This window comes from Pelobates fuscus, chromosome 12 (genome assembly GCF_036172605.1).
Source record: "Pelobates fuscus isolate aPelFus1 chromosome 12, aPelFus1.pri, whole genome shotgun sequence".
NCBI classification, from domain to species: Eukaryota; Metazoa; Chordata; class Amphibia; order Anura; family Pelobatidae; genus Pelobates; species Pelobates fuscus.
In genome coordinates this window covers 84,023,985-84,037,711 of record NC_086328.1, presented here as the reverse complement: position 1 = coordinate 84,037,711, position 13,727 = coordinate 84,023,985, and the positions used below count along the sequence as shown (strand labels likewise).

The window sequence follows — 13,727 nt, the reverse complement described above, 5'->3', positions numbered from 1 at the left end:
TCTTGCCAAAACGCATTTCGCTGGATATAGCTTCCTCAGTTGGCAGTCCAGGTCCAAGTGTCTATATTTAAATGATCGTGCCTAATTGGTTATTGTGATCACGTGGTGTAGTGTAGCCAATTCATATGGTCATCCTGCCCTCACTTGTTGCTTCCAGACCTTTACCTCTGATAGCAATTCTAGTGGCCGGAAGTGATGCCATTTGCCGTGCGCAGCAGCCAAGGTTTATGTATATTGTTGAAAAATAACCTCCTATTCAAGAAGGAGGTGTACCCTCAAAAAGTGCTTCACGTGGAATAAAAAAATAACAGCTCTACACAAAAGTGTGGGATACCTTCTTTCCCACAGACTGCAAACCAACATACACCTTCTGGTTGTATAAAAAATGTACACCTATAGTGGAACGCTAAAGTGCAGTAACAATAGGGGGTGACTTACCTCACATATATAAACCGGTATGCTGGGTGGTGTATCCAGTACATAAAAAAAAAGACACAATAGATGGTATTTGCAGTTGCAGAATATAACCCATGAGTAGTCAAATCACTCACATGTGGTGGAGCCTATATAATTTGGCTCTATAAAGATCGCAGTTATGCTTTTAGGGCAGCATCACACCTCTCCTTCAATGCACAGTATCCTCCCAAGAAAGAAAGAAAGAACAGGGCCGCCAATGTGTAAAATCACCAATATAAAATTTATAAAATGTAAAGGTAGGTATTGAGCTCACCTTATTCAGAGCCGAAGTCCTGCCTCTGAGATATGTAGGTGTAGTGCCACTATAAAGGCACTTTCCCCAATGAAGGTTCCTGAGGCTGTAGAGGTCTCTTAAAATACTATAGTAATTTATTAACAAAAAATATATTAAAACTGTAATATTAAAAAACAAAAGAATAGTAAAATACTGTCCACATATGTATAACTTTTTATACATTCTTATGTTTTTAATATTTCTATACTATAGTATTTGCGTTGAAGGAGAGATGTGATGCTGCCCTAAGAGCATAACTGCGATTTTTACGGAGCTAATTTATATAGGCTTCACCACATGTGAGTGATTTGACTACTTAGGAGTTATACTCTGCAATAGCAACTGCCATCTGCACTATATATTGTCGTTTTTTTTTTTTTTTTTTTATTCATGCTTGTGGTTTGAGATGGCTTTTCTGTAACTATTATGCTAAAGGGTTTATCTTTTGCTGATGAGATCTGGTGAGTGACTTTTATATAGTATGATATGAGTTGCATAAAGACTGATGGAATCTAAAGTTTGTCTGTTTGTTGTTTATGGATGGCATATGTTTGCTTGTCCTGATCTTTCCTGTCATCCTAATGGCTAACAAAACCTCTTGTTTATTTCCACATTAGAGAACTGTGAATCTTCCCCTAAAAGATGGTTTTTCTGAATTCCCATTGCTACGTGTTGGATGGTCTGTTGGCCAGTCGGGACCTCAGTTAGGTAATTTCATGGATTAAGGTCACCCATGTTATGTTGTTGCACATGAGAGCCCATGAATGAGCAATTACATGAGGTTGATGTTCATTCTATAGGATAGGTCGAACTCCCATTCCTCCAAGAAGGGTGAACATTTGTATTTTTTAACTTTTTTTTTTAATGCTATGGCGTTACATACAATCTGTATATCTAAAGTTGGACTTTGGGAAGTAGAAACTAGCTACTGGTACTTTTCAGTCATAACCCATGATTTCGTTAAAAAAAAAACAAAAAAAAAAACAAACCTCTATATAACACAGTGCTCCATTGCTAAGGGTATCTGCACGAAAGCAGGATTAAGTCTGCAGCAGTGATGGTGAACTGCTCATTTGCATGTTTATCTGGGAATTGTGGAATAATGGTGGAAAATAATTTCTTGTAATATATACGCCCATGGCAGACCTCCCAATGTCTAGTTCGATCTATATAGATGTCATGCAGTGTAGTAATTTTTCTATCTGCATCTTATTGTGATAAGTGTTATCATATTTGCTTTCACCAAAAATGAGCACATATACACTGCTGTATCTACATCTGTCCTGGATCCGTCCTCCATCTTGGATCCCTGTCATGCATGGTTATATTTGTTTGTTTGTTTTTGTGTTTTGTTTTAGCATGTACAACTTGTGCCCTAGGTGTGCCTGTACTCAGCTGGATTGTGATATCAATTGCCAAATCTTTATTGTTTATTTTCAAGAAAACAGTGCATCACATGAAGGGGGGGGGGGGGAAGCATTGATGCAATTTGTGTGGCTTTTAATGTTGTTTTAATCAGTGATGTAATTTCTATAAAGGTGACCATTGCACTTTAATCCTGGGATCACATCTTTATTCTTGTAAGTCAGGGGAATCTTGCTGTAGAGTTGGTGCATTAACCATAGTAAATGGGGGATGGTAAGTTTTTAGCACTTGTGGTTGAGTGGAGAAGGAGGCTTGAACAACCCAAACCGGAGTCTCTACTTTCCGGGTGAAGATAAGGGAAAAGTCCTTAGATGTGGACAAACATGCAAAGAGACAAGGTGACAATAAAACTGATATAAAGTCTAGTATGTCAGATATTGGTTGAATATAAAAGGAGAAGATATACTTACAGTGTATAGAAAGGCTGTTAAGTAAACTTGTCATAATACGTTCATGTTAAACGAAAACTCTTCCTTATGCACGATTTAGTTATAGTGAGACATCTTTGGGAACACTTGCCTAACTCCAACATGCTGGCTTCATTGCCAGCTAATTGGCATCCAAATAGAGCTAAATCTGTGGTTACTTTCTGATATTCCTCAAAGCACGAAATGTGCTCATCAGTTGGACAAACACAGCAACTATGTTATTACAGTGACCGAAAGCAGAGGAACCATCTGTAGGAGGGTTCTCCTGCTCTCATTTCACTCAGTTCCTAGCATAGTTGCTGCGCCAGATTGACAGATTCACTTTGTTGTCCTGGACACTTAATTATACATATCAAAGGGCAGTATATCAAGTATGTTCTGCTGTGTATTGATCTCAAATGCCACAGGTAGGAAATTGGTGCATTAATCAAACTGGAATCCTACAGTACATGTTAGCATCTCACTACAGCGAGTTCTATGTAATATCTGTGGATAGTCACCACACAGCATGGAATTATCACTAAACAAATTCTACCTTTCTATTTTTATCTCCCTCTGTAGGGGAGGATGAGCTGTCTTTTGCTTATGACAGCCGAGGCTTCAAGGCTACCAATTCACATTTTGAAATTTACGGGAAAACCTTTAGAGAATACGATGTGATTGGCTGCTATGCTGTAAGTTATCCCTCTTGAAATTCAAAAGATAATGTTGTTGTTTTTTTGTAATATAGTTGTGAGAGTGTATGTTTTTGTATGTAAAAATGAGTATCCGATTAGAGACATGCTGCATAATTTCAGTTTCAGCAATTTGTGACCGCTGTAATTTTTAAAAAGATGTAACTATATTCTATTTCTTTGGCAGGACTTGGAAGGTGCTGAAATAAAGCTATCATTTTCCAAAAATGGAGTAGACCTTGGTCTGGCCTTTGTTTTGGAAAAGAGTTCTCTTGGAGACAAGGCACTTATACCCCATGTGATATGCAAAGGCTGTGAATTTCAAGCTAACTTTGGACAGAAGCTTCAACCATGGCATCAGCCACATAGTGGATTCAAATATCTGCAAGACATGACGTCACAGGAGCTAAGACAAACATCCCCAGTGCCAAAATCGATAGAGGAATGTGAGGTATGTCACAAAGTGGTATGAAAATGAGATTGTTATATTACAATAAAAAGATGGCTGAACTCAACTATTTACTTCCTAATTTCCCACTGGAATAATGGTGCTCACCTCAAAGGACCCTTTCCTAGTTGGGGAACCTTGTGATATGGAGACCCTGCTTTATTAACTGCAATTCCCATCGGTATTTATGCTATGGCCAAATCTGCTGGCCATCTACTCAGGTGTGTCCAGGGTACCCTCGACAACTCCACTACACGGGAACCGCCAACATGGATAGGACTTCCAGTGCTTCCAACTAGTTATAAGGAGCATAGGGAAGGTGCCGGCGAATATGTATCCTTGAGCAGAGGGCTCTGCCCATTATCTTTATTTTTCTCGTTTATATAGGTTCAGTATTGCATTTCTTACTTTTGAATTGTAAGGTGCAACTAGGAATCACAGCATCATCTGTTGGAGACTATATATGGTGACATTGTGGTCTGCAGGGGAGATTTGGAGGACCGTTATCCTGATTAGGCTTAACTAGATAAATATGGGATTGGTCTGCAAGATAACACAATTTGGTTTTGTTTCCTCAAAAAATTTCATTCAAAAAGTCTTACACTTGTATAACAGAACACAGGAAGACTGAGATTAAAGGGTTGGATGGTACAAGATCTGCACCACACAACTAGGTTATTTAAGGTAGACCAGAGAAACCTATAGGTATTGTAGTGATGCACTTCTTTCCCTGGATAGACCCGCATGGGGGTTTCTGTGACCAACTTCCCCCGCTTCAGCTACAACGTTATAGGCCCTTCGGCCAACACCGATTTGCAAAACCAATGTCATACTATGTGGTTTTCAAGCCTGGAAAGGGACAATGTTATGTTCTGGCAGAAACGGGATCTTGGAGTCCCTTGAAGGGCCATTGTTGGACTGGTCACGGGTGGGTCCGAGCTCTCTCAGCTAGACTCACTAGACTAGACTCACTAGTGGTCTCCTCCACTAACTCCTGTTGGCCTTGGTGTCTCGAGACAGGTGGTTGAGATTTCTAGGCTTGATTTAGGCTCAGACACTGGCACTCTTCTAACCAAGGAGATTGACAGTGAGTGTTGTACATAACAAAACTTTTTTTTTGTACTCCCCAGTCAATTCCCTGATTGTCTGGTCATACCACACAAGGGACCTGACCTGCATGGAGTCGGGCACTAGGTTCGTGTCTCTACTCCTTACTTCAATCACAAACCCCCCCAGGGTTCCCGCTGTCCATAGGTATATGGGAGAAATTTGTTGGGCAAACGATGTGCGATCTGACGCACTATTGCTCAGTTTCCAGTAAGGCTAAGGAAGCCGCTTATAAACTTCTGTCATGCTGATACCAGACACCACGATACTATGCTGCACAGAGGAGGTGGGGACATTCATTCACATATGGTGGGAATGTACACTGATTCAGCCATACTGGTGTACCATTCACATCATGCTTACCAAATTTTCAGATGATCCACCTATTTTTAAGCCTGCTGGATGCAACTGCATCACACTACACTACTGAAGGCAAAGTATAGGAAATCGATTACGATCCGCATACTGAATGTAGCTAAGCAGGTTATACCTCAGTTCTGAAAAACAATCAGCCCACCACTAAATGTCTGGTCCACACAAATGGATGAGTTATGCTCAACACAGATAAATGTGTACTTTTCAGTTTGGTTGTGCTGGTTGCTGACCACCTCTAAGGAGGACTTCCAGACACGGCTGAGTTGAAGACAGGTTACTCTAAATATATAGAGGCAGACAGGAAAAGGACAAGATATCACCCCTTTTCCCCCCAACATTTCTCTCCCCCTTTCACCTCCCTCCCATGTTTGGTTAGTTTTGTTTCATTATAGTTTATGTATAAGACAATATAAGAGAGGATCTGTGAGTCTCTGAGATGTCTACATGAAATTTAATGGTCCTGCGTGACCACAGTTATAGGACCTGCAGGTATTGCGATCAGAGTCCTATTATTTTACGAGAGCTGTGAACATAGAATGTCTGCTCTGGCAGGGGGCCTGTGTATGCGGCACTGCTGCCATTGGTGTGGTCAGTTTAATCATTGCCTTATCTCTTGTATCACGCCTACTGTGGGGCAGTGGACTCTCTTGTGGAATGTTTTGTACCCAGACAAACATAAATAATTTTGAAGGAAACTGTGTATGTTTGTGTTTGATATCTTTTAAAACTTTATTACTAAACAGTCATATTGCATCTGCTGCAACGGAAGTTTTTTTGCACATATGTCGACTACATGTATAAAAGAGACTTGATGAATATTAGGTTATGTTGGAAAAACAAAATGATGATCAACAAACATTAATTTATCAAAAAAATAATAATTTTGTTTCATTTATTCTTATCAGTTACTGATGATGGTTGGGCTTCCTGGGGCAGGAAAGACGACATGGGTTCAAAAACACATGCAAGAAAACCCAGATAAGAATTATATACACCTGTGTATAGACCGACTTATACCACAATTGAAGGTATGAAGCATGGAGTATGGAATAGGTATAGGACAGCATGTGATATGCGTACAATCTCACTTCTCATTTTTATACAGACTGCTGGACCTGAGCCTTTTGAGGAGAACTCCAAAACCAGGGACCGTTTGATAAAGGTGGCCACACAATGTCTAAACCGTCTCATAGCAATTGCTGGTCGCCGAAGAGGAAATTACATACTTGATCAGGTGAAAATATTTCTGTTCATTTCCCCTACCCCACTGTTTTTTTATTTATTTATTTTTATTGAACAAGTCAACCTCTCAGTCTTGATAAAATGGAGCAACGTCTTTGCATCCAAAATTCTCTCCTCTATCTCCACTATTAACAAGACATGATTTAGGCAATGCCTTGACTTTGTGTCACACTAACCTAGGACTAGAATGCATGTTAAATCTAAACATTATATTCACTGACTCTTGGTAAGGGGTCATTTAGTAAAGAAACATTGTATGAATATGTTCCACTTGAGACTGACCTTTGTCATTCTTCACTTTTTTTTTTTATTCCTTCTTCAGTGCACAGTATACGATGGTGCTCAAAAAAGAAAGCTGAAGTGGTTTCCACGTTTCATTCGTAAAGCAGTTCTGGTGGTCCCTAAAGAAGAAGAATGGAAGAGGAGACTGGCATTACGCAAAGAGGAGGGAGAGATCTATCCAGAGCCTATCCTTTTAGACATGAGAGGTAACAAAATACTACGAACAGAAATGTTCTTCTCTAGTAATCATCGTCTCACATTCATTTATATACTCCACATTGTAACACTTCAGTGCCCAATTCTGCTGCTTTCCCACTTACGGTATAGGTATAATTACCTGACATCTAATATTTTAGTGCCCCCATATTCCGATTTCCAAGCAAGGCATTAAGCATTTTTATACATCTCATTGGGATTGGGAGAGACAAAAGGGGAAAAACCCAGGACATTCACAGATCAGATCAGTGTTGAGTTTGTCAACTAAAATTAGACTAAAACTAAAATAATTCAGATGACTAAAACTAAAATGGTCTTTTAGTCAAAAGACTGACTAAAACTATATTGAAATTTGCCACCAAAATGAACACTGGCGGGTAAGACACACAGGGAAGGAGGAGAGGAAATGAGACACATGGAGGGTCTGGGGGGGATTGAGACACATGGAGGGTCTGGGGGGGATTGAGACACATGGAGGGTCTGGGGGGGATTGAGACACATGGAGGGTCTGGGGGGGATTGAGACACATGGAGGGTCTGGGGGGGATTGAGACACATGGAGGGTCTGGGGGGGATTGAGACACATGGAGGGTCTGGGGGGGATTGAGACACATGGAGGGTCTGGGGGGGATTGAGACACATGGAGGGTCTGGGGGGGATTGAGACACATGGAGGGTCTGGGGGGGATTGAGACACATATGGGGGAACGGTCGCGATTGAGACACATATGGGGGAACGGGGGCGATTGAGACACATATGGGGGAACGGGGGCGATTGAGACACATATGGGGGAACGGGGGCGATTGAGACACATATGGGGGAACGGGGGCGATTGAGACACATATGGGGGAACGGGGGCGATTGAGACACATATGGGGGAACGGGGGCGATTGAGACACATATGGGGGAACGGGGGCGATTGAGACACATATGGGGGAACGGGGGCGATTGAGACACATATGGGGGAACGGGGGCGATTGAGACACATATGGGGGACGGGGGCGATTGAGACACATATGGGGGACGGGGGCGATTGAGACACATATGGGGGACGGGGGCGATTGAGACACATATGGGAGGCTGGGGGAATGAGGAATAAGGAAACATATGGGGGAATGAGGAAACATATGGGGGAATGAGGAACCCAACCTTTTTTTATTTTTTTGAGATTGTGTCACAAAAGATGATTTCATTTTCTTTTTAAACTGTTAAACTGTATTTTTTTGCCCTTTGCTGTGATGCATTTGTTTATCAATAAGCATAAGATCTTTCATTTAAGCATACTTTCCAGCTTATCAGATACAATGTGCATGTGACAGTGTTTGTGATTACTTATTTATATTTGCTTGTTGGCAATTGGTCTAATGTAACAGACCATTTTTTTTAGTTATTTAAGAGATTAACTCTTCTGTGAATATCAACTATCAGGAGATGGTGAGACTCTCTATATTCTGCATATGAGGGTACCAAGTATTATTATTATAGTTTGTTTATGCATATTTGAATGTTACTTCTGTTGCATTTGTTAATTTGTAGACGATGCACTTCGGAACCTCTCCAGTTCAATATGGTGTCTTTTAACCATACATACAGAAAATGTTCGGTTTACCTTTCTCCCCTATATTTAACAAATGTCTTATGTGACTTGCTGTATTTAACTCTATCATAGAACGGAGTACCTCCATCTTTTCTCCCTATTGATCAATGCTGTAAGCTCTGCCTTGCAATGTCAGCTTTTAAAGACTGCTTTCATTCTTTTGCCTATTTGTGCTTTTCTCCAGCTCATTTCAGTATCCCAAAGAAGAAGATATTACATGTGAGCATGGTCATTCATTCTGAGCTCAGTCATGGAGAATCTGCAACGGTGATTTGGAATCTCAAGAAAGAAGCATATGAAAAGCTGGGTCTGTTTACCAGATAGGACTTTTTTATTTTGGTTTGTTTTTTTTATTTAGCTTTTTTCTTTGTTACAAAATACTTCCCCTCAGTTTTTGGTAATTTAAATGTTAATCCTTTCATGTATTACAATGTAGATAAACAGCATGCAAGATGTCCGTTGTTTACAGTTTCCATTTGTTTCATATTAACCCAACAGAGGTCTCCATTCTAAAACCTCACAATAATCCATCATATCATTCCCTGTAAACATGTCCTTCTCCCCGTTCTGCTTCTCCCTCACCCTCCCTCAAAAAAAAAAAATACCTGCTAACTATTATACTCTCACTTCAGTTTCACCTGGAACTCCGCTGTGTCTCATCATCCATTGGGTCCAGCTTGTTGGGTAGGTGGGCATGTACCCATCCGCACCAAAAAACAACTATAATATGGAACGCAGTTCCTCCATAATTTGTAACCATAAGACATTTGTTCATGTTAAATATATGAATATCAATAGACTATTCAATAACGGATGTACTGATACTCTGTTTAGTAAATTAAGAATTAAATAAAGCCAAGGGTTACAATGTAGGTTCCATTATTTACTTCATTAAGGGAAATCTCCGCTTTAAATCTCTGATCATGTTATTAATGTATCTGTTTGTTGCTGTTATTTTAAAGGGACACTCCAGGCACCCAGACCACTTCTGCCCATTGGAGTGGTCTGGGTGCCAACTCCCACTACTCCTAACCCTGCAAGTGTAATTATTGCAGTTTTTTATAAACTGCAATAATTACCTTGCAGGGTTAACTCCACTTCTAGTGGCTGTCTATTAGACAGCCACTAGAGGTCACTTCCTCCTTCATAGCACAGGAAACCTGTGCTAGAGTGTCGCTGGACGTCCTCACGCTGTGTGAGGACCTCCAGCGTTGCTCATTTCCCCATAGGAAAGCATTGAAATTATTTTTCAATGCTTTCCTATGGGGAGCGCTAATGCGCATGCGCAGCATTGCCGCGCATTAGGTCTCCTCGGCCGGTGGGCGGGATCAGTTTCGCCCACCGACCGACTCAATGCAGAGGAGGAGCAGCGCGGAGGAGGAGACGGCAACGAGGGACATCGCCGCTGCCTCTGGTAAGTGACTGAAGGGGTTTTCACCCCTTCAGTAACCGGGGATTGGTGGGTGGGAGGGAGCACTGGAGATTCGCTTTAAGTAACATTCACATTATACGTGTATGACCCAGGTATAGTCGTCCTTTAATAAAGGACATTCCATGCACCATAACCACCACAGTGTATTTTTATGGTAATAAGGAGTTGTCCTTACAAATGTCACGTTCAAATCCTTTCTGTACTTTCTCTTTACCTTTTAGAGCACCAACTCTGTCCTGTTTTCTTCTAGTATCATATTAGGACTTATTTCCCCAATTTAGCTGGCCAACTATTGGAATTACTTGAATTAGAGTGTCGTGCTCCCACGCTATGAGCAAGCAGTGTGCAGTGGAATGCTAAATGGACAAATTGTGTTTTCTAAAATGTCATCAAAGGAAGGGAAAGTTTGGCCTTACAATATAAATTTGCAAGGATTGTTGTAATTTGACATGTATAGCTTCATAGCACTATAAATATTGCAAATGACTTTAGTGGTTAAGATACTTTCATCATATACAAATATGTCAGATGTATTTTAGTATATCTTGTTGAGAAGAGTAATACATTTATGAAGATGTGATACTGTATTCTACTTTATCTACATCTTAGTTTTCCACAACATCCATGGATATTAGGGGAAAATTAATCTGTACAGGTCATGGATGGCAACAAGGAGACGTCTTACCTTAAGGAGGTTTTAGAATGGATTAACTTCTTACAGCTCAGCAAGAGCCGGAAGCTCCTGCTCAGAATCTTCCAGTAGCTCTACTGAGTTAAAGGGACACTATAGTAACGAAAACAACTTTAGCTTAATGAAACCGTTTTGGTGTCTAGATCATGCACCTGCAGTCTCACTGCTCAATTCTCTGCCATTTAGAAGTTAAATCACTTTGTTTATGAACCCTAGTCACACCTCCCTGCATGTGACTTGCACAGCCTTCATGAACACTTCCTGTAAAGAGTAATCTAATGTTTATTCTTCCTTTATTGCAAGTTCTGTTTAATTTAGATTTTTATATCCCCTGTTATGTTAATAGCCTGCTAGACCCTGCAAGAGCATCTTGTATGTGATTAATTTCAACTTACAGAGCAAGAGATAAAACTGGTAAATTACATCTGATTGAAAGTGAAACCAGTTTTTTTTTTTTTTCTTTCATGCAGGCTGTGTCAATCAGAGCCAGGGGAGGTGTGGCAAGGGCTGCATAAACAGAAACAGAAACAGAGTGATTTAAATCCTAAATGGCAGTGAATTGAGCAGTGAAACCTGAGAGGCATGATATATACACTAAAACTGCTTCCTTAAGCTAAAGTTGTTTAGGTGACTATAGTGTCCCTTTAAGCCCTGTAGTGCAGGGATAGCACATTTACAAAGTGTCAGCTGATCACTCTTAGCACTGAGCTGGCCCTGCACCGCCAGGCTTCGGCTAGGAGTGTTAATTTAATGGGTTGCTGTATGTTGTAATGTTAAAGTGGATAGCTAATTGCTGTAAGTGGTTTAGAACACAGTGCACAAACCTGGGTCACGTATTCATTTGTACAGATTTCTAACAACGTTTGTTATTCTTTATATCTACCTTTTCTGTTGCCAAAACGGTCATATAGTGGTCCACTTCCCTACACCACTGTGACGTAACATTTTCTATATTTTCCATTGTACAGGCCCTGTTCAGAAAGACACAACTAGGAACACTTTCAAGGAGATTTCAAAGCCACATCCCTATCATCGGCCTTCACATATACAGCAACGTCCGAGACCAAAAGGGGTAAGAATAATGTGGTTGCGTATGTTGGGTAAAGTCCTTGGGGTATTGATGATGATTTTGTATTTATTTTTTAAATTGCTGTGAAATGAACAGATTTGGGATGTCCAATGTATATTTTTTTTATGAACCCTTTCTTGAAAAGTTCTTCCTTATTCCCCACACTATTAGGTTTTCAAGAGTTTTCGTGGACCACACCGTCCTCAACAGAATAGGTTCACTGCACCACAGAACTACAATCTACAGTACAGCGAGGTACAGGTGGGTGTGTCATTTCATTCTATTCATGCTTTTTTATACTGGATACATTAACCTGCAGCCATTTTACACCTCTCATACACTTTATTATTATTATTATTCTCATTGCTCCCAGACAGCTGTAATAATTTCTGTTTGTATTTTCTCTCCAGAATTGGCAAGACTTCAGTGGATGGCCTCCGTACTGGAATTACAATGGGTGGTATAATGGATTATGATGGAAATCTCCAACATCCGTTTCCTGGCACCATTTCAATGTGTACATATATATATATATATTGTGTTTGGGTTGTGGGTTGTTTTGTTTTGTCTTTTTTTAATCCCTTTGTAATTCTTAATTTAAACTAGCATTTTTACTATATGTCAATCCTTACCATTTCCTTCTTTATTCTCTATTACTCATTAACCCATAGTGGAAAATATTGAAGGATCATTACTGCCTAGACATACAAGGCCGAACTTTTCTGTTTTTGTTATGGAATTTAACACTGTGCAAACCTCCTTTTTGTTTGTTAGAATTTTAAATGCTGCACTGTAATATATCAATTTTTGATTGAAGTTTAAAGACAAGTGATTCATCTATCCTCCCATTTCTTATCAAAGCACATGCTTTATACACTATTTATTACGTATAACCTTTGTAGTGGACTATATGTTGTTTACTTCGGATGGTAGGAGTCCTCTGGTGTCTGTATCCTGGTTATGGGGAAAACCGTTTTACAACTTTTGCCCGATTACCTGGTCCTGCTGGGCACTGGGTCTCCACTGAAGCAAGATTTCACATCTGACTTATGTAGAGCTGCAGAAGTCAGATGCAGATTCTGACAATCCTTTGTTGAATTAGATTCTGTGCATCCACATTTGCACAGAATTGACATTAGTCAGAGTGGAACCCTATTTCTGGCTTGGAGATGTTACTGGAGGTGGAGTTACACCGTTCAAAGCTAGACTCCAGCATGGCTACTTCAAATGTCTGAAGTGGTTATAGTGCCTGGAGTAACCCTTTAAACCCTAGGAACTCTCTTGGTTTACCATCCCATTGCAAAGCTCCCACTTGTGTCCACTGATGCACAGTAGAAGTGTATATATGTGCAGTTTTTTGACCATCCTACACCCAACTGTAAATCAGTGGAAAATTCCAGTCCACTAATGTACATAATGATAGGTCTTGTTCTTCATTATTCAACAGCCACACATTCCTAATGATTCCCCCACTATGGATAAGTTTAGTTGACAAGCAGAATTATTCACACTACAGTGAATAAGTTGGATGACGTTTATGGTACTTGGCTCTAAATTAGTAATGCTTCACCGGAGGTAATGGTCTCCCTGAACAAATAACAACCATTTTATTTGACTTCAGATTTTTTTTTTTTTTTAATGGGATACTTATGATGTGAAAAATAAAATTTATCTTTACAGTAATCAAGTATTGTGGTTATTAAGCGGTGCGTCTGTGGAAGCTGAATTTATTGAATTAAGTGTAAAGCACATATTTACATATAATGCTTTGGTAATATGCTATATAGTACTTCTTGTATGTGGAGGGAGCACAAAGCCATCATTACACTATTTATGCATACAACACTACCAGGCCCGGACTGGCCATCGGGCATACCAGGCAAATGCCCGGTGGGCCACAATCAGTGTATCTCCCCTGCCGGCCCATGCAAAGCCAGCTCTATCAGAGCGCCAGCCCTGCTGTGTGCCTTCATGGGCCCACAGGCACTGAG

At 40.3% G+C, this 13,727-nt stretch overlaps 1 protein-coding gene across 1 annotated transcript in view; it reads left to right on the top strand.

The window, feature by feature from the left end:
- LOC134578336 (heterogeneous nuclear ribonucleoprotein U-like protein 2) overlaps window positions 1–13,419 on the top strand; it is a 33,702-nt gene extending 20,283 nt beyond the window's left edge. The window contains exons 5-14 of the mRNA XM_063437320.1: window positions 1,369–1,459; window positions 3,166–3,278; window positions 3,466–3,729; window positions 6,114–6,236; window positions 6,314–6,442; window positions 6,773–6,938; window positions 8,729–8,851; window positions 11,636–11,739; window positions 11,908–11,997; window positions 12,147–13,419. Of these exons, the coding sequence (XP_063293390.1) occupies window positions 1,369–1,459; window positions 3,166–3,278; window positions 3,466–3,729; window positions 6,114–6,236; window positions 6,314–6,442; window positions 6,773–6,938; window positions 8,729–8,851; window positions 11,636–11,739; window positions 11,908–11,997; window positions 12,147–12,212 (1,269 nt within the window). The 3' untranslated portion in view covers window positions 12,213–13,419. The remainder of the gene's footprint in view (window positions 1–1,368; window positions 1,460–3,165; window positions 3,279–3,465; window positions 3,730–6,113; window positions 6,237–6,313; window positions 6,443–6,772; window positions 6,939–8,728; window positions 8,852–11,635; window positions 11,740–11,907; window positions 11,998–12,146) is intronic.
- Window positions 13,420–13,727: the final 308 nt, after the last annotated feature.